Genomic DNA, 20,186 nt, shown 5'->3' on the forward strand with positions numbered 1-20,186 from the left:
TGTAGGAAATGCGGTGTATTACATAGCAGACAACATCAGCAGGTTGCATTGGGTTACCTCAATCAATAACAAAGCCCTGATCCGAACCAACCATCACATACATAATTCAGCACATAAATAGCAGCTAGAGGCACTGCTGCAGCATCATGCACACATAAACAGAGACATGAACTGGGTTTTCCATCCATGCACAGGCAAGAAACACGCCTCATTTCCTTTTCCTAGCCCTCGACTTCTTGCTCATTGCACTGGCACTGGGTGTGATTTGTGTTGTGGCAGTGGCAGATGGATCGGGGGCAGAGGCGCCTTCCCCTGCCGATTGCCTGCACATTCGGAAACAGCAAAACGAATCATCTCATCAGAAATTCTGCAGCTACAAGTCTACACTGTGAAGCAGGTACAGATCGACTTGGGCTATATTCAGTCTGGCTTCTGGTCGTTCACAAGGTATTCATACGGCCTCAAAAGCTCGGTGATCTAACCTGTCAACCTCCTCAACTTGCTCGAGTAAAGGGTTGATGCTATCCATGTAGGTGACGAACTACACAAAGAATCCATATATTAGCACATACAGATATATTTGAAAAGATGTGTGCTTCACTGATGAGTTTACGAAGCAGTCTCCTCACTCAGACCTACCGCCTTCACAATGTTGTTGAATTCTGCGTGAATTTTCTGCTGTTCTGCCATGGAAGCAGTCTTTACTGAAGCAGCTTCCATACGCAAATTCATAGCCTATGTGGTGACATAAAGAAACGCAATATTTCAGTTATTTTCACGCAAAGATACTGTTAACGAAAATAGGTGACTAAATCTGCAGTTTTTAACAGTCAAAGAGATGGACAGCTCGTATGTGTTTCTGCACAAACAGCGGCAATAAATACTAATAAGGCCTCACAAGAATCACCAAATTTAATGATGTTCCCATTTCAAAAGGATTTTAAGTTCGAACAAGCAATATATTCAGAATAAAGAACATCACCTTAGCGGTCATTGCCTCTACTTCCGTTTCTCTAGGTTCAAGGCGCTGCTGTTTACCCTCAATCTCGGAGCTCAAAGCGCCCAGCTTCTGATTTTCATCTGCTATTATTTGATTCCTTTCTTCCACTTTCCGCTTGAGACGCCCCTCCATTTCATGTACTGGTTGGAAGGGATTAATGCAAAAATGTGAAGGAAATAATAACTCTCAGAAAGGGAGTAACATACAATACTTGAGCAGTACTAACAAAATACTCCCTCCGTTCCTAAATATAAGTCTTTTTAGAGATTCCACTACGGACTACATACGGATGTATAGACATACTTTAGAGTGTAGATTCACTCGTTTTGCTCCGTATGTAGTCCCAAGTGGAATCTCTGAAAAGACTTATATTTAGGAACGGAGGGAGTATATATTTAGGGGCTAGAAAGATAACCTTTTCCTTGCCAATCAACAATCTGTGCGTCAAATGACATAACTGATACACTTTCATCATTAAGCTTAGCTTTGCGAGCTTTAACTTCCTTTTCAACTGTTTTAGCAGCAACAAGCTAGCCAACAGAAAGAAAAAGAGTTAGACAGTCTCATAATTCAATCATGCCTTAGCTGTTCTTACCAGTTCATGTACATCCTGGATTTTAGAGTGTTGCTTCGTCAGTTTTTCATGAGCCTGCGAGATGGAGATAGTTTAGGACGGGACTACAGGGGTATCTACTATCTAAGAATAACTACGAGCAGCAGTAAGTGCCACTCTGAAACAAAGTAGCACCACCGTACCAAACGGATAATCCAAAATATCGAAGAGATATATCATATGAGGAAACTAAATTGTCCTGGGAGACACATGTAGCAAATCGTTTCTTTATCAAATTTCAAAGTAAATCTGAAATCATCTGTCATGGTCATTGTTCATAAGCAAAACACCTTCTAGAATTGGCATATTCTGATGAAAAGTGGAACTGGAATACCTTATTGCGTATCTCCAAAGCGGCAGATTTCTCTTGATCATTTTGCAGCGCTATTTTCTCAGACTCCTTCAACATAGCGCGGGCTGATTTCTTCTCTTCCAAGGCCCTCTTCAATAGGAAATAAAATCCAGAGTCAGGTATGCAAGCTTATACCGATCTCTTACAATGATAATACCTTTACGAGTCCAAGTTGTATTTAGTAAATCACAGGTTAACCATGCTGTACATCTGGTAGGCTTGATATTGAGTCAAATAATAGGATTTCAGCCCCTCCACAAGCTGAATTGCATAAGGACTCAGGCAGGTTATGCAGATATACATGTTAAAATAAGGTAGCAGGTCAACCAGGCTGTTTATGCAGATATGCAGTCACCTAGTACTAACCAGATTACAAGTCCAAGCACAGGTAATTCCTCATATAGACACTAATTCACCACAACATCAGGTCACCGGAAAAATAGCACCTACCAAATTTGGAACCTTACCTGTTGCTACAAATAAAATAAAATGGAAGAGATCTCACCTTTACTTTTTCTGGGGACTTTACTAATTTGGACATCAATCTGGAGTTTTCTTGGGCATGTTTAGTCAACTCAAAATCAGCCTGGGTTATCTGCAGCAGGAAACATAAATGCAACAAATATAACATTATGCAGTGAGCTGTTGCTTTTTGTGCAGAATATCAAACTACTCCCTCCGATCCAAATTAATTGTCGCAGCTTTAGTAATTCGGATCGGAGGGTGTATCAGCTTAAGTTAGCGAGAGCAATATATCAGATGTTCAATATTCTCATTCACAAACAATTGGTGACGAGCAGATGGTTGGTGACGAGCAGATGGCAGGACTCAAGAGTAAATGACTGATATAGTAAAGAATGTGCACAGAGTTTACTTTGCATATGGTAAATTGTAGATAGCCTGTCCTATGTGGAGCTGTGGGCTGGAGCATTTCTAATCTACGAAGGAGCTTATGGCTTCTCAAAGTCAAGATGGAGCAGGAGATGTGTTAGGGCCAATAGCTCCTGGTCTAATAAAATCTATGGCCCTGTAATTAAATATAGTACTACTTAATGTTACAATTTATAACCAATAGCAGATAATGCACCTTGTTGTGATTAAGGCTCATACTTTCCAAGCTACTTTAAACTCCTATTTAGTTTGATATGGCGGATCTCCTGATTTCAGGTTTCAAAAAGGATCCTATGAGAGCTCCGGGTTTATTGACATCAAAACCAGCTCGAGATTTATCTAGGAAATACTTGGAGGCAAGGTTTTTGACCAATTAGCTCTAGCTTTGTCTAGAATACCAGGATCGAAGCCACGCCAAAAGGCACAAGGCTGCATAGATTGCACCACAACCACACAAGGCTGTTTAAATTCGACCTGATGTGGCAACATATGATGTATTTTGGTCAGAAACTCCTAGACCATGTCGCATGCTTGGCTCTCAGTAGGGACTATACTTTATTTGCAACTCATGATGCCAGAAATCCACAGAAAATAATTAGTTTTTTGGATGGAGAGCGACACTACAGAAGACACAAGGTAGGAATCAGCACACCTTCCCGTGGATCTCCTCTTTCTTGTCACTGATGGCTGCGGCTTTTGCTCGCAGGGCCAGTTGCTGCTTGTTGTAAACCTGAACTTCCTGCTGCAGAACATTGATGGCTGCTTCCAGCTGCTGGGCCATGGGCTCCTCCATCTGCTCTGCGAGCTCATGATCCGTAATCTCCTTCTGAAGCTGCACGGGGAAACATAAACGCAACTCTAAGAATCTCCGGTCAGCCTATGGGCATTTCCCCAAACAGATTAGCTGCGGAAACTGTGAACAGCGAAGACCTGGGCCATCCTGGCCTTGAGCTCCAGAGTGCGCTCGTGGTAGTCGGGGGTCTCGCTGACGATGGGCTGCAAGAGGGTGAGCTTCTCCTCCCTGTAGAGGAGGAAGTTGATGAGGGCGCTGAGGACCTCGACGATGCGGCGCGGGGTGGGGCGGATGAAGTCGGAGAGCGTGAAGTCCTCTAATTGTATGGAGTCGAGGAAGGCCTGCGACTTGATGTAGAGGTGCAGCATCTGGATGGCCTCCGCATGGTTCTCTGGGTTGTCCAGCACCTCCAGGTCGCTGAACCTTAGTAGCCCATCCTCACCGTCCCTGCGATATCTAGCCTGGTGAGCGAGCGCGGTGGGGGGGGGGAGGGGGCATGCTTCTTTTGTTACCCGGGGGCATCGACGAAGGAGTCAAAGAAGCGGGCGAGGACGCCAGGAAGCAGGTCGGGCTGCGGACTGGCGATGTTCTCGGGGCGGAGGTTCGCGTCGGGGGCGATCCCGTACTGGGACAGCTGCTCCACGATCTCCACCGGCGACAATATTGGGAACACGAAGCGGGACGCCATCAGGTTGTCGACAGTCATCCTACTACTCCTCTGGACAGTAGATAAAATCATAGCTAAATTAGCACTTAAGGGATAATAAATCCACTAAAAGGGTGGCAAGAAGTACAAATGTTGGCATCACATACCATCAGCACAGCCCAAAACCCAAGAAATTGCCATGGTGCAATGGCCAGGATAAATTTACAAGGGTTTGATGACTGTTGGCACATGAGAGAAAGCAAAGGAGAAATTGCCATGAGAGAAAGCAAAGGAGAAAAACCGAGTGGCTTACCTATGCCGGAGTCGAAGAAGAAGCAGTCACCGGAGGCGCAGGGGAAGCCGCAAGGGGGGCGCGCGTCGGTGTGAGCCGAGCCACAAAACGGGGCTCCCTCTCCTTAACCGGCTCTGCCACAACTAGGTGAACAGTCCCTTGAGCACGCTTGTGCAGGACCTGTAGTTGGGTGGTGAAGATCAAGGTGTGAGTTTGCTGAGAGTGCCAAAGTTTGATTTAGAAATGTATGTTGCTGACTATACAAGAGATCATGCATTGCAGGCAGTAAATATGCACATTGATTGAAAAGAAAACTAATTCCTGCAGTTTCGAAGGACATGATAAACATAAACATAGACAGAGAAGACATGCAACTTATTATCTAGTTATCCTATAAAATAGTCAGAGGAACTCAGTTCTGAACTATCTATCCTACACCTTAATATTCCAGTGCAGTTGCTTATAGCTGCAAAGTCCCTGTTTGACGAGGGATTCACTGAGATTGAATAATGGATATTAACTGATCTAGTTTATCGCTAAACAGGAGCAGCACATTGATCTTTTCCATCAAGCCCTCAATTGATTCAATAATAATCAAGCAATAGGTGGCACTCAAAACTGAAGCAGCTATGGATGCAAAATTGGCAGCAACGGTGATACACACCTCTGGTCCCTCCTGTCTATGCAAATCAAAACTTCCTTGAAGTTTTCAAATGCATGTCTGAAGACCGATATTATTGCATTGTTGTTTGAAGTGTTAACAAGCCATGGAGTGTAAATTTCCATGCCACTACAGCAGTGACCCCGATTGATCTTTTTGGTGCATTTGTTATTGCTCCCTCTGATCCAAATTAATTGACGCAGCCTCTATACAATGTACTGCGTCTTGTACATTGTATAGAGGCTGTGTCAATTAATTTGGATCGGAGGGAGTACATTTCATTTCATTTTACTGAAATGTGATTCAGAAACACTGCAGAGTTGCTCTGTTTAGATGCAAGTTAAGTTTCAGCAGTGAACTTGCAACAAATCATACTGAATGTATCATTTCCTCTGTACATGTTCACTGGTTCAGACTTGATAAGTATGAACCTAGCTGGGAGCTGAGAACTAGGACAGTGAGGCAACATTGAACATCATGTCACAATCAAAGCACTCAAAATTCCTGCACTTCATTACGAACCTCCTACATATTGCAAACCACAGCGCGCGCGCACAGATGAAATGCGCGGAGGCAGTGTTCAAGAGACACACTGATGACATGCCGCCTATGGTTGTCTTTGTCGTGGAGGTTGACGCCGTGGCTGCGGAGCGCATTGAGGATGGCCCAGACCATGTTGTTCAGTAAATGGAGACAGAGCTTTCACAGGTTTGAGAAACCTATAAACTGGACATGAGGTAATTTGAAACACACAAAGCTAAGTAGACACTTAGACAGAAACGGTTTTGTCGGTTAAACGTTCAAATTGTCCTAAAAATTTGGCCTTCTCCAATTATCAAATATTTTTGACACGCAAACGGGATCTACACTGACAAAGCACCTAGATATTTTAGATCTGAATATTTTACACGACGATTCGAGCTAAAGCTGACTATCCCAAAGAAGATCAAATCAAATTGAGTAAAAATAGGAGATTTAATAAGCTTGACGCAGAAACCCAACATCATGCAAGTAGTACAGACCAACAACGACTGGTAGTAGCTATCCGCTTGATTCAGCAAACAACCAATAAGAACACGTCCTTTTCAGGACATGAATCCTACATCTAGTAGCAGTAATCAACGATCCAGTGCAGGTACCATTACTAGCACGAGCCAGAAACACTACAGCACTAGCGTGTCACGGAGAAATTTCTATGGCAATCACCAAACCAATCTGAGAGGGGGGGGGGGGGGGGGGGGGGGGGCAGAGAAGTGAGCCTCACCTTCAGGACGAGGAGGTGGCTGGGCTCACGGCCAACGCCTTGGGCGAGGGCAGAGGGATGAGTTGCTGCTCCTGCTCGGGCTCAGGCCAGTCGCGCCGCCGCCTCGGGGCTCGCCGGTGCCCGCGCCCCGGGAGGTCGAAGGGGAACGGCGGGGGCACCGGAGGAGGGACGTGCGGTACCTGCTCGGGCTAGCCTCCGTCCATGGACGCGGCGGCGGAGGAGGGACGTCAGCGGCGGATCGAGTGAGACTGTGAGAGCGGCGGCGGGGGAGGGACGTCAGCGGCCGATCGAGTGAGACTGTGAGAGCAGTTTTTTTCGTTTTCGGTTTGGATTTTGCCCACGTCCGGCGTCCGCCCCCACCAAATCGTGGGCAGCCAAAAATTTGTTCACCCGTGCGCGGTTTCTCACCTAATAAAAAATATTTGCTGCACATGAATTCTTACAGTATCATCAAAAACCAAAATCAACATATGAATCCGCCCCGGGTGTGGCGGTTAGGGTGCTTCAAAGATCACGGAGGCGATCACGGTTCTGGTGCGGGCTCGTCCTGGTGAGGCCGGCGTGGGGATCTCCGATCTTCGACGCCGAGTTCGCCATTCACGTCCCATTGAGAGTCGATCCCATCCACCTCATAGCCTTCTGTGTGCCTGGGGTCGCACGGTTGTAGACCACCATAAACCCTAATTCTGGCCGGACCAGCGAGGAGCGGGGGGTGATGGAGGCGGTTGATGGGATGATGCGGGGGCTGCGGTTGACGGAGGAAGAACGACGAGGAGTCAAGATCAAGGTGCCGGTGAAGGAGCGGGGGAAGACCCTAGTGGCGCAGGCGGTAGGGAAGGTCCCGTCGGAGAAGCTGGCTCACCCCGATGTGATCCGGCTGTCCTTGGGGCGAGTGTGGTGTCTGATCAAAGGGATCGAATGCAAGGAGGTGGGTGAGAATCTGTTCGTGTTCACGTTCAACCAGGAGTCGGGGAAAAGAAGGGCGCTGGAGGATGGCCCGTGGATGTTTGAGAAGGACCTGGTGGTGGTGGAGGACTATGATCCGGGGAAGAGGCGGGAGGACTATGAGTTCAATGAGATTCCTATTTGGGTGAGGATATTCAGTCTCCCGTTGGGAATGATGAACGCAGACTCGGCAGAGGAGATTGGGAGTATCATTGGAAGCTTTGTGGAAGCGGATGTTGGAGCAGATGGGATAGCCATGGGGAAATTTCTGCGAGTGAAGATCATAATGAATATCGACAAACCAATCATGAGGGTTTTTATGCTGGATGATGCGGAGCATGGAGGAAGATAGAAACAGGAGAAGAAGATGAACATCAATGGAGGAGGGGAGGAGGAAGAGGGTGCGTGGTGCCGGTTTGAATATGAGTTCTTGCCTGAATTTTGTTATGTGTGTGGAATAGTGGGGCACAGTGAAAAGGCATGTGACATGAAGCTGGACAAAAGTAGGCAGGCGCAATTTGGAGGTTGGCTTCGAGCGAATATGGGTCGCAGGAAGGTGCATGGCGAAGAGGCGGGTAGCTGGAGGGGTAGAGGGAAAGGTTTAGGAGTCGCCAGACCCTATGGCAGCAGTCGATCTCAGGAAAAGATAGGGAGTGGTAGTGATAGCCTATCCTGGCGTAAGGATAGCTCGAGGAGTATGAAAGAGAAGACCGTGGACGCGGAGAAGGGGGAGGAAGTTACCAGTCCGCCCAAACAGAATGTTCATGATGCTAGGGGGAGAGGCCACCCTAAGAAGTTGCAGATGGTTGAGCAGGGGGAGGCCTGGACAACAGACTGCAAGCAGGGGGGAGGCCATCGCAACTGAGCAGCTCACCAGTAATACCTCCGCTGAGGGCATGGAGAATGGCACCAATTTGTTCCTAGGCAGCTCCGGGGAAGATGGGTCGAAAGACACAGCTACACAGGAGGAGGGTCCGACCACAGCCGACGCGGAGGGAGGAAACAACAGAGGTGCTGGACAACGGAAATTCAAAAGGCTTGGACGGGAGAACAGGGTGGGTGATGGAGGAGACCGAAAACCCAGTAGGTTGGCAGGGGCCAAGCGATCCAAGGAGGGGTAGGGGAGGGAGCAGAGGCAAAACGAGGGCGGGCGGAGCTTTGCGAGGAGGTAGTCAGGGAGAAGGAGGGAACGCCAGAGGCAACACCAAGCTTGAACTTATCGGCCGGTCTGTTGGAACAGCCCCGTCGGGCGCAATGAAAACTTGTCGGATGGAACTGTCGGGGGCTCGGGAATGGCCTGGTAGTTCAAAGTCTCCTCGATATGGGGAGAACGGAGGATCCCGACATCCTGTTCCTGTCGGAAACAAAGCTTACTGAGAAGGAATTGGAGAAGTTTAAATGGAGGCTAGGACCAGGTAACATGGTTGCATGGAGTGCTGTGGGGAGTAGTAGATGGGTTGCTCTACTTTGGAAGAAGGAGGTGAAGGTGACACTTAGGTCGTACGGAAGACGTCATATTGATGTGGATGTCATGGAAGACTCCGGTAGTCTATGGAGGCTCACTGGGATATACGGAGAGTCGGAAGCGGAGCGTAAAACAGAAACCCGGCGTACACTGCGCTTGCTAGGGCAACAACATCGGCATGGGAGACCATGGATGTGTTTTTGGGACTTCAATGAGATTCTAATGGATGGAGAAAAGGTGGGAGGGAGCCGTAGACCTCAGGCATGCATGGACAGGTTTCGCGAGACCCTAGAGAATGCAAGACTGTGTGATATTGGGTACACTGGAGACAAATTCACGTGGAGGAATCATAGTAAAGAGCTGCAATCATATATATGCGAAAGATTGGACCGCATCACAGCAAACACCGAATGGTGTGAGGTGTTCCCAGGCTTTGCTGTGGTGAATGAGCGCCCGCGCCACTCGGATCATAGACCACTGGTCGTTAATACAGAGGGTGATGTTGGCCGGCAATTCAAAGGAGGAGACAGGGGCTTTAGATTTGAAGCATGGTGGCTACAAGAGGAGGGGTGTGCCGAAGTTATCAGGGAGGCATGGGATGAAGGGAGGGCGGAAGGTTACAACGTTGTGCAAAAATATGCAGAAGGTGGCGAACAAAATGCGCGTATGGCATAAGGAGGAGATAGGGAGTTAGCAGGAAGGCTCAAGAAGGCATAGTCAGACCTGGAGCAGTGTATGCGTGCACCAGTTTCTGACTCAAAAGTTCGTGAGGAGGGAAGGTTGAGGGGTGTAGTGCATGGTCTAGAGGAGAAGAAGCATACTAAAGCGAAGCAGAGATCCCATGTCGCTTGGCTCAAGGATGGGAACAGAAACACTAAGTACTTTATGGCGGTGGCTTCAGCTAGGAGGAAGAAGAATAAAATCAAGGGGCTTAAGAGGGATGATGGATCGGTGGTGCAGGAGGGGGGAGAATTAACTAATTATGTGTGCTCCTTTTTTCAGGAATTATTCACCTCCAATTTGGGGGGCCATATGGCAGATCTCCTGCGTACGGTGCAGCCTCGAGTTACACACGCGATGAACACCCTCATGACGGCCGAGTTCACTAGAGACGAGATCAAAGTAGCCCTTGATCACATAGGTGACCTCAAGGCGCCTGGTCCGGATGGAATGCCCTCCGTTGTGTACAAGAGGAATTGGCCTCTAATGGGGGACCAGGTTGTGGAGGAAGTGTTAGCTATGCTCAATGGAGGCGAGATGCCAGAAGGGTGGAACGACACTGTTATTGTCCTCATTCCCAAAGTTAAATCTCCGAGTAGGATTAAGGAGTTGCGCCCCATCAGCTTGTGCAATGTGATCTACAAGTTGGTGTCCAAGGTTATTGTGAACAGGATGAAACTGATTTTGCCTGCGATCATATCAGACAATCAGAGTGCCTTTGTACGAGGCAGGCTCATTACCGACAATGTGTTGATCTCATACGAAATCTCAGATTACCTCCTACACAAGACTAAGGGGAAAGAAGGGTGTGCGGCAGTCAAGGCGGACATGAGCAAGGCGTACGATCGAGTTGAATGGCGCTTCTTGGAAGCAATGCTACTCAGGCTGGGATTCGGCCCCAGGGTTGCACAGCTTGTCATGCGCTGTGTAACCACCGTGATATATCATATCAAGGTCAATGGTGATCTTACAGAGCAGTTTCATCCGACCAGAGTATTACACCAAGGGGATCCTCTGTCGCTGTACTTGTTTGTGATTTGCGCTGAAGGCATGTCGGCATTACTCCAAGAGGCAGAAGGAGCAGGGCGGCTGAGTGGAGTCAAAATCTGCAGCACGGTGCCCACTGTGTCCCACCTATTTTTCGCTGATGATTCCGTCCTACTTATGAAGGCTGGTCAGAGGGAAGCCGAAGTGTTGAAGGATATTCTGGACTTGTGTGAGAGCTGCTCCGATCAATGCATCAATACGGAGAAATCCGCTGTTATGCCCCAATACCAAGGACGACGTGCACACGATGGTGAAGGATACCCTGGGGATTCAAAGCGAGACTTGGAATGATAAGTATCTGGGTTTACCGCTACATGTGGGTCGCTCAAGGAGGAAAGCTTTTGCATACATTAAGGGGGTTGTAGCAGGGAGAGTATATGGCTAGAAGGAGAAACTCATTGCGAAGGCAGGCAAGGAAACTTTGGTAAAAGCCATTGCACAAGCAATTCCGACCTATGCTATGTCCTGTTTCTACCTTATGAAGACATTCTGTGAGGAACTCAGTTCGCTTCTGGGGAAATACTGGTGGAGCCAACAAGATAAGGAAGACACCATCCACTAGATCAACCGGGAGAAGCTCACGAAGCCGAAACATCAGGGAGGACTTGGATTCCGGGACATGGATTGTTTTAATATGGCCATGCTGTCCACGCAGATTTGGAGGCTGATTCGGTGCCCAGGATCGCTGTGTGCTAGGGTGCTGAAGGCCCGGTACTTCCCCAACACTCATGTTCTTGATGCTACCCCGAAACCAGGCATCTCTTACTCATGGCGAAGCTTGGTGCATGGGTTGGAGCTCATTAAGGAAGGTTACATATGGCGTATTGGGGATGGGGTGAACGTCAATATCTGGAAGGACCCTTGGATCCCGAGACCATGGTCAAGACGAGTGATCACGCCCCGGAGGGGCATTCTTCTTGAGCACGTTAGTGAGCTCATCGACCCGGCCACTGGCTCATGGGATGAGAGACTCGTCCACGAGACCTTTTGGCAGGATGATGCCCGTTATATTCTGCAAATCCCGCTGAGGGAAGGGGTTCCAGACTTTGTGGCCTGGCAGTACGACAGCAAAGGCTCCCATTCAGTTAAGAGCGCATACAAACTGCAGGTTAAACTTGGCAAACCTTTGACACAAGGGGACATGGGGTCGAGTACGGCAGCTTCTACTATCAATCAACGCACTGATGACTCCTGGACCCGGTTGTGGAAGCTGAGAGGGCCGAGGAACATCCAGATGTTCGCATGGAGACTGAAGCATGAGTCCCTTGCATTCCGATTAAACCTTAAGAAGAGGGGTGTCCCAGTGGAGAATACAAAATGTATCTTTTACAAGACGGTGGACACCTATTTATTAAGTGCAAAAACGCCAAGGCAGTATGGCGAGAACTTGGGCTGGAGCAAGAAAGGAGGGACCTGCAGGAGATCCCATCAGTGCATCATGCATTAGATTACATTTGGAGCCTTAGAGAGAGCAAGCAGATGCATATCCTCACTTTCTGGTGGCTCTAGTGGTCTAACCGGAATAAACTTAGGGAAGGAGAGTTACCGGAATCCACGGAGGCAGTGGCTCGAAGAACAAGGGCTAATGTTTTGCAATATGAGCAGATATACAGCTTGCCGAAAGCTGGGCAGACTCCTCAACGGTGGCGGCCGCCCCCTGATGACATGATCAAGATCAACACAGATGGCTCGTTCGTTCCAGGGCAGGAAGGCTCGGGATGGGGTGTGATTGCCCGCGATGCAGCTGGGGAGGTGGTTGCGGCCAGACCGGGCAGGCAGGATCATGTTCATGATGCCTTCGCGTCGGAGGTTTATGCCCTTGCACATGCGATATCATTTGCTGCCGAACTTGGCTTGGTGCGAGTCATTTTCGAGACAGATAGCTCATTGCTCCTGGAGGCCATGGACTTCGCTCGTGTGGATGCATCAGCATATGCAGCGGTGATCGAGGACCTGAAGTTTCAGCTTAAAATGTGGTTCTCCAAGCATAAAATCACGGTGTGCCACAGGGAGGCAAACTCGGTAGCGTATCAGCTAGCTAGCATTGGCCGCATGTATGCTCCTAACCACTTTGAGGAGTGGGAAAACCTTGTACCTGCCCCAGTGGCAGTTTGTGTTGTGGGCAACTTACCCTCACACCATTTAAGTTAATGAGTATGGTGATTACCCTAAAAAAAAGAGACCAAAATCATTATTTTGATTTTATTAATAATCATTGTCACAAATTAAATGTCGTCGTTTTGTCCACGACAGATGTTATGCAGTGGCTTATCTTGAGTGGTTGGGGCTAATGTGTGTAGGCGGACTCCGAAAACACGATTTGAAACAAGTGGTGGCGACACACGATGTACACAAATTCGAGGTATTTCATGAAAGGTAACACCCCTAGTCCCGTCGGAGTTGGTATATGGTAGATGAGAGCTACAACGATGCTCCTTGAGTTGTTGGCTAGAGGAGGGAGAAGGAGCTTGCTTGCTTTCCTTGTCTCTCTACGTGAGTGAGTGAGTGTGTGTGTGTGGAACTGAGCCTCTCCTTTGCATGGGGAGGGCCGGGGGCTTTATAGGCCAACGCCCCGACTTACAATATGTATAGAAGGAGCGGGTGGGGCCCGATTGGCGGCCTCTCTAGCCGGTTGGAAGGTCCCGCTGTCGGTGCGGTCTTGTCGCACGTAGGGTCTGTCGCGTGCAGGGTCCCGTCGAAGTGGTGGCCCACGGGTCCTTTGTCGCGCCTGCCTGTGGTTAGCGGTACAACCGACTCCCCTGCCGCCACATGTGGGCGGTGCGAGGGAGTAGGCAATGATGAGCGTTGGGTAGCCCCAGTACCGCCTTGCCCGGTTACAGTTGGCAATAGTCGGCGGTACGGTCGACTCCACTATAGCCACACGCGTACGGCACCATCGAGTGGTTGGGCTTGCGTCGCATCCCGTCGGGTATGGGCCGATGACTTGGCAGGAGGGGGGCGCACCGACTAGCGGGTTGCCCGAAGCCGGAGGGATGAAGATCCAGTCACGAGCCGGCTGAAGTGGCTGGAGCCAGCACCCAAGGGGCCGAGATGGCCCCGATGTTTTTGAAAACGGGTATGAAGTGAGATGAGGCTACCCGGGGTTATCCCCCCGACAGTAGTCCCCAAAGCCGGAGAGTCCCACCGGCTTGCGGCAATGGGCCTCGTTGGCTTGTCCCCCGGAGTCTTTGTCACCGGAGCTTGGGGAGCCGGATCTCCCAACTGCGTATGGGGCTAGGGGATCCGAGCAGTGGGCATCGAGCGGAACGCCGCGACGCCTTGATACATCCATTTTGCATCATGCTTTTATGTTGATATTTAATGCTTTATGGGTTTTTATTACACTTCACGGTACAATACTTATGCCTTTTCTCTCTTATTTTATAAGGTTTACATGAAGACGGAGAATGCCGGCAGCTGGAATTCTGGTCTGAAAAGGGAGCAAGTTTGAGATACCTATTCTGCGCAGCTCCAAAATCCGTGAACAACGAGGAATTATTTTGGATTTTATGAAAAATACTGGGCAGAAGAAGTACGAGAGGGGAGCCACCAGGAGGCCACAAGCCTGCCAGGCCCGGCCTCCCCCCCTGGCCGGGCCTGGGTGGCTTGTGGGCCCCCTGTTGCCCCTCTGGCGCCCATCTTTTGCTATATGGAGGGTTTCGTTCTAGAAAAAATCGTAAGGAAGCTTTCGGGAGGAGCCGCCACCGCCACGAGGCGGAACTTGAGCAGAACCAATCTAGAGCTCCGGCAGGGCCGTCCTGCCGGGGAAATTTCCCTCCCGGAGGGGGAAATCATCGCCATCGTCATCACCAACACTCCTCTCATCGGAGGGGACTCATCCCCATCAACATCTTCATCAGCACCATCTCATCTCCAAACCATAGTTCATCTCTTGTAACCAATCTCCGTCTCGCGGCTCTGATTGGTACTTGTAAGGTTGCTAGTAGTGTTAATTACTCTTTGTAGTTGATGCTAGTTAAATTACTCGGTGGAAGATTATATGTTCAGATCTTTGATGCTATTGATTACCTCTCTGGTCATGAATATAATTATGCTTTGTGAGTAGTCACTTTTGTTCCTGAGGACATGGGATAAGTCTTGCTATAAGTAGTCATGTGAATTTGGTATTCGTTCGATATTTTGATGTGTTGTATGTTGTTTTTCCTCTAGTGGTGTTATCTGAACGTCGACTACATAACACTTCACCATTATTTGGGCCTATAGGAGGGCATTGGGAAGTAATAAGTAGATGATGGGTTGCTAGAGTGACAGAAGCTTAAACCCTAGTTTATGCGTTGCTTCATAAGGGGCTGATTTGGATCCACTAGTTTAATGCTATGGTTAGACTTGTCTTAATTCTTATTTAATAGTTGCGGATGCTTGTGAGAGGGGTTAATCATAAGTGGGATGTTTGTCCAAGTAAGGGCAGCACCCAAGCGCTGGTCCATCCACATATCAAACTATCAAAGTAGCGGACGTGAATCATATGAACTTGATGAAAACTAGCTTGACAGAAATCCCCATGTGTCCTCGGGAGCGCTTTACCTCCTATAAGAGTTCGTCCAGGCTTGTCCCTTGCTACAAAAGGGATTGAGCTATCTTTATGCACCTTTGTTACTATTGTTACTTGCTACTCGCTACGAATTATCTTATCACACAACTATCTGTTACTGATAATTTCAGTGCTTGCAGAGAATACCTTGCTGAAAACCACTTGTTAGTTCCTTCTGCTCCTCGTTGGGTTCGACACTCTTACTTATCAAAAGGACTACGGTAGATCCCCTACACTTGTGGGTCATCAAGACTCTTTTCTGGCGCCGTTGCCGGGGAGTGAAGCGCCTTTGGTAAGTGGAATTTGGTAAGGAAACATTTATATAGTGTGCTGAAATTTATTGTCACTTGTCACTATGGAAACTAATCCTTTGAGGAGCTTGTTCGGGGTATATTCACCTCGAACGGAAGCACAAGGAGTTGCTCCTCAACTTGCTGCACCTACTGAAAATATTTGTTATGAAATTCCTTCGGTATGCTAGAGAAACTGTTGGCTACTCCTTTTACAGGAGATGGAACATCACATCCCGACTTGCATCTAATCTATGTAGATGAAGTTTGTGGTTTATTTAAGCTTGCGGGTTTGACCTAGGATGATGTCAAGAAGAAGGTCTTTCCCTTATCTTTGGGGGATAAAGCATTGACATGGTATAGGGTATGTGATGATACTGGATCATGGAACTACAACCGATTGAAATTGGAATTTCATCAAAAGTTTTATCCTATGCATCTAGTACATCGTGATCGGAATTATATTTATAATTTTTGTCCTCGTGACAGAGAAAGCATCGCTCAAGCTTGGGGGAGTCTTAAGTCAATGTTGTATTCATGCCCCAACCATGAGCTCTCGAGAGAAGTTATTATTCAGAACTTTTATGCTCGGCTTTCTCATGATAATCGCACCATGCTTGACACTTCTTGTACCAGTTCTTTTATGAAGAGAGATATTGACTTCAGATGGAATTTATTGGAAAGAATTAAACACAACTTTGAAGATTGGGAGTTTGATGAAGGTAAGGAGTTAGGTATGAATCTTAAGTTCGATTGCGTTAAATCCTTCGTTGAAACAAATACTTTTTGTGATTTTAGCGTTAAATATCGACTTGACTCTGAGATAGTAGCTTCATTGTGTGAATCATTTGCTGCTCATATTGCTCTCCCTAAAGAGAAGTGGTTCAAATACCATCCTTCCATAGAAGTCAATGTAGTTAAACCCAATCCAGTTGAAGAGAAAGTCATTGCTTATAATGATCCTATTGTTCCTAGTGCTTACATTGAGAAACCACCTTTCCCTGTTAGAATAAAGGATCATTATAAAGCTTCAACTGTGATACGTAGGGGCTACATTAGAACACCTACACCCCCTGAGGAAATTAGAGTTGAACCTAGCATTGCTATTATCAAATATCTCATGTCCGACAATGTTGATGGCCATGATATTCACTTCTGTGAAGATGTGATACGTCTCCAACGTATCTATAATTTTTGATGGTTTCATGCTATTATCTTGTCAAACTTTGGATGTTTTGCATGCTTTTTATTTATTTTCTCAGACTAACTTATTAACTCAGTGCCAAGTGCCAGTTCCTGTTTTTTCCATGTTTTTCACCCCTTTCAGAGGAGATTTTGAAACGGAGTCCAATTGGAAGAAAATCCCTGAAAATATATTTTTTGGAACGGAAGAAGATCGGAGAACTTGGGATCCAAGCCAGAGGAGCTCCAGGAGCCCCACAAGCCCCCACACCGCGGCCAGGGGGCCGCGCCATCCAGGCTTGTGGCCCCCCTGGAGGTCCCGTGACCTAGATCTTTCGCCTATATAATCCCATAAATCGAGAAAAAATCAAGAGATCATCGCAATCGCTTTTCCGCCGCCGCAAGCTTCTGTCTCCGCAAGATCCCATCTGGGGCACGTCCTGGTGCCCTGCCGAAGGGGGGATTCGGAAACGGAGGGCTTCTCCATCAACACCATGACCTCTCCGATGATTCTTGAGTAGTTCACCATAGACCTACGGGTCCATAGATAGTAACTAGATGACTTCTTCTCTCTCTTGGATCTTCAATACAAAGTTTTCCATGATCTTCATGGAGATCTATGCGATGTAATCTTCTTTTGCGGTGTGTTTGTCGAGATCCGATGAATTGTGGATTTATGATCAGATTATCTATGAATGTTATTTGAGTTTCTTTAGATCTCTCTTATGCATGATTTCATATCCTTGTAATTCTCTTCGAGTTGTGGGTTTTGTCTGGCCAACTAGATCTATGATTCTTGCAATGGGAGAAGTGCTTGGTTTTGGGTTCATACCGTGCGGTGACCTCACCCAGTGACAGAAGGGGTAGCGAGGCACGCATCGTGTTGTTGCCATCAAGGGTAAAAAGATGGGGTTTTCATCATTGGTTTGAGATTATCCCTCTACATCATGTCATCTTGCTTAAAGTGTTACTCTGTTCGTCATGAACTCAATACACTAGATGCATGCTGGATAGCGGTCGATGTGTGGAGTAATAGTAGTAGATGCAGAAAGTATCGGTCTACTTGTCTCGGACGTGATGCCTATATGCATGATCATTGCCTTAGATATCGTCATGACTTTGCGCGGTTCTATCAATTGCTCGACAATAATTTGTTTACCCACCATAATACTTGCTAGTTTGAGAGAATCCTCTAGTGAACACTATGGCCCCCAGGGTCTACTCCACACCATATTTTCAGCCTTACACTTTTTACTTCGTTGCACTTTCCGCCTTCAGATCTCACTTTGCAAACAATCTTGAAGGGATTGACAACCCCTTTGAAGCGTTGGGTGCAAGTTTGTTTGTGTTTGGGCAGGTACTCTGGACTTGACGAGACCCTCCTTCTGGATCGATACCTTGGTTCTCAAACTGAGGGAAATACTTAGTGCTCCTGTGCTGCATCACCCTTTCCTTTTCAAGGGAAGAACCAACGCAAGCCCAGCCTCTGTCAACGTGTCAACTTCTGGCGTTGTTGTCTGTGGGATAGCAAGATGCTGCTAGAATTGCTAAACCTCATACTAGAGACAAACATAGGCCTGTTGTTGGCATGCCTGTTGTCTCTGTTAAGATAGGAGATCATTGTTATCATGGTTTATGTGACGTGGGTGATAGTGTTAGTGCAATACCTCAATCTTTATATGATGAAATTAAAGACGAGATTGCACGTGTCGAGATGGAACCTATTGATGTTACTATTCAGCTTGCCAATAGAGATACTATATGTCCTTTGGGAATTGTTAGAGATGTTGAAGTCTTGTGTGGTAAAACTAAGTATCCTGTTGATTTTCTCGTTCTTGCTACCACACAAGATAGCTTTTGCCCCATCATATTTAGTAGACCTTTCCTCAATACTGTCAATGCTCATATTGACTGTGAGAAGCAAACTGTCACTGTTGGCTTTGAAGGTGGGTCACATGAGTTCAATTTCTCCAAGTTTGGTAGACAACCTCATGAAAAAGAGTTGTCTAGGAAGGATGAAATTATTGCTCTAGCTTCTATTGCTGTGCCTCCTACTGATCCTTTAGAGCAATACTTGCTTGAGCATGAAAATGATATGCATATGGATGAAAGGAATGAGATAGATAGAGTTATCTTTGAACAACATCCAATCCTTAAGAATAATTTGCCTGTTGAGCTGCTTGGAGATCCACCCCCACCAAAGGGTGATCCTGTGTTTGAGCTTAAACAGTTACCTGATACTCTTAAGTATGCCTATCTTGATGAAAAATAGATATATCCGGTTATTATTAGTACTAGCCTTTCAGAGCATGAAGAAAAGAAATTATTGAAAACTCTAAGGAAGCACCGTGCTGCTATTGGATATACACTTGACAATCTTAAGGGCATTAGTCCCACTCTATGCGAGCACAAAATTAAAACCGATCCTTATTCCAAACCAGTTGCTGATCATCAACAGAGATTAAATCCAAAGATGAAAGAGGTAGTAAGAAAAGAAATACTAAAGCTCCTGGAAGCAGGTATTATCTATCTTGTTGCTCATAGTGATTGGGTGAGTCCGGTGCATTGCGTCCCTAAGAAGGGAGGTATTACCGTTGTCCCTAATGACAAAGATGAATTGATCTCACAGAGGATTATTACTGGCTATAGGATGGTGATTTATTTTAGGAAATTTAATAAGGCCACTAGGAAAGATCATTACCCTTTGCCTTTTATTGACCAAATGCTAGAAAGATTGTCCAAACACACACACTTCTGCTTTCTAGACGGTTATTCTGGTTTCTCCCAAATACCTGTTGCACAATCTGATCAGGAGAAAACCACTTTTACGTGCCCTTTCGGTACCTTTGCTTACAGACGTATGCCTTTTGGCTTATGTAATGCACCTGCTACCTTTCAAAGATGTATGATGGCTATATTCTCGGACTTTTGTGAAAAGATTGTTGAGGTTTTCATGGATGACTTTTTCGTTTACGGGTCTTCTTTTGATGATTGCCTCAGCAACCTTGATCGAGTTTTGCAGAGATGTAAAGATATCAACCTTGTCTTGAATTGGGAGAAGTGCCACTTTATGGTTAATGAAGGCATCGTCTTAGGACATAAAATTTCTGAAAGAGGTATTGACGTCGATAAGGCTAAGGTTGATGCGATCGAGAAAATGCCATGCCCTACAGACATTAAAGGTATAAGAAGTTTCCTTGGTCATGCTGGTTTGTATAGAAGGTTCATAAAGGACTTTTTTAAGATTTCTAGGCCTCTTACCAATCTCTTGCAAAAGGATATTCCTTTTGTTTTTGACGATGATTGTGAGGAAGCCTTCGAAATACTTAAGGCCTTCATAACTGCACCTATTGTTCAACCACCTGATTGGAACTTACCTTTTGAAATTATGTGTGATGCTAGTGATTGTGCTGTTGGTGCTGTTCTAGGACAAAGGGTTTATAAGAAGTTGAATGTTATTCACTATGCTAGTA

The 20,186-nt window shown here is 46.8% G+C and overlaps 1 protein-coding gene across 1 annotated transcript; it reads right to left on the reverse strand.

Annotated features, from left to right (window-relative positions):
• Nucleotides 1-6,864, reverse strand: LOC123401277 (kinetochore protein NUF2 homolog). The gene is made up of 13 exons (XM_045095050.1): nt 6,513-6,864; nt 4,609-4,767; nt 4,162-4,367; nt 3,787-4,096; nt 3,509-3,688; nt 2,471-2,560; nt 1,948-2,055; nt 1,596-1,649; nt 1,416-1,530; nt 983-1,140; nt 640-735; nt 483-541; nt 1-323 (listed from the first exon to the last, which is right to left on the reverse strand). Exons 3-13 carry the CDS (start codon nt 4,353-4,355, stop codon nt 209-211), a joined length of 1,479 nt encoding a protein of 492 aa, XP_044950985.1. The 5' UTR covers nt 4,356-4,367; nt 4,609-4,767; nt 6,513-6,864; the 3' UTR covers nt 1-208.
• Between the last annotated feature and the right edge of the window lie 13,322 nt (nt 6,865-20,186).

The sequence above is a fragment of the Hordeum vulgare genome, chromosome 6H, assembly GCF_904849725.1.
Source record: "Hordeum vulgare subsp. vulgare chromosome 6H, MorexV3_pseudomolecules_assembly, whole genome shotgun sequence".
Classification (NCBI taxonomy): domain Eukaryota; kingdom Viridiplantae; phylum Streptophyta; class Magnoliopsida; order Poales; family Poaceae; genus Hordeum; species Hordeum vulgare.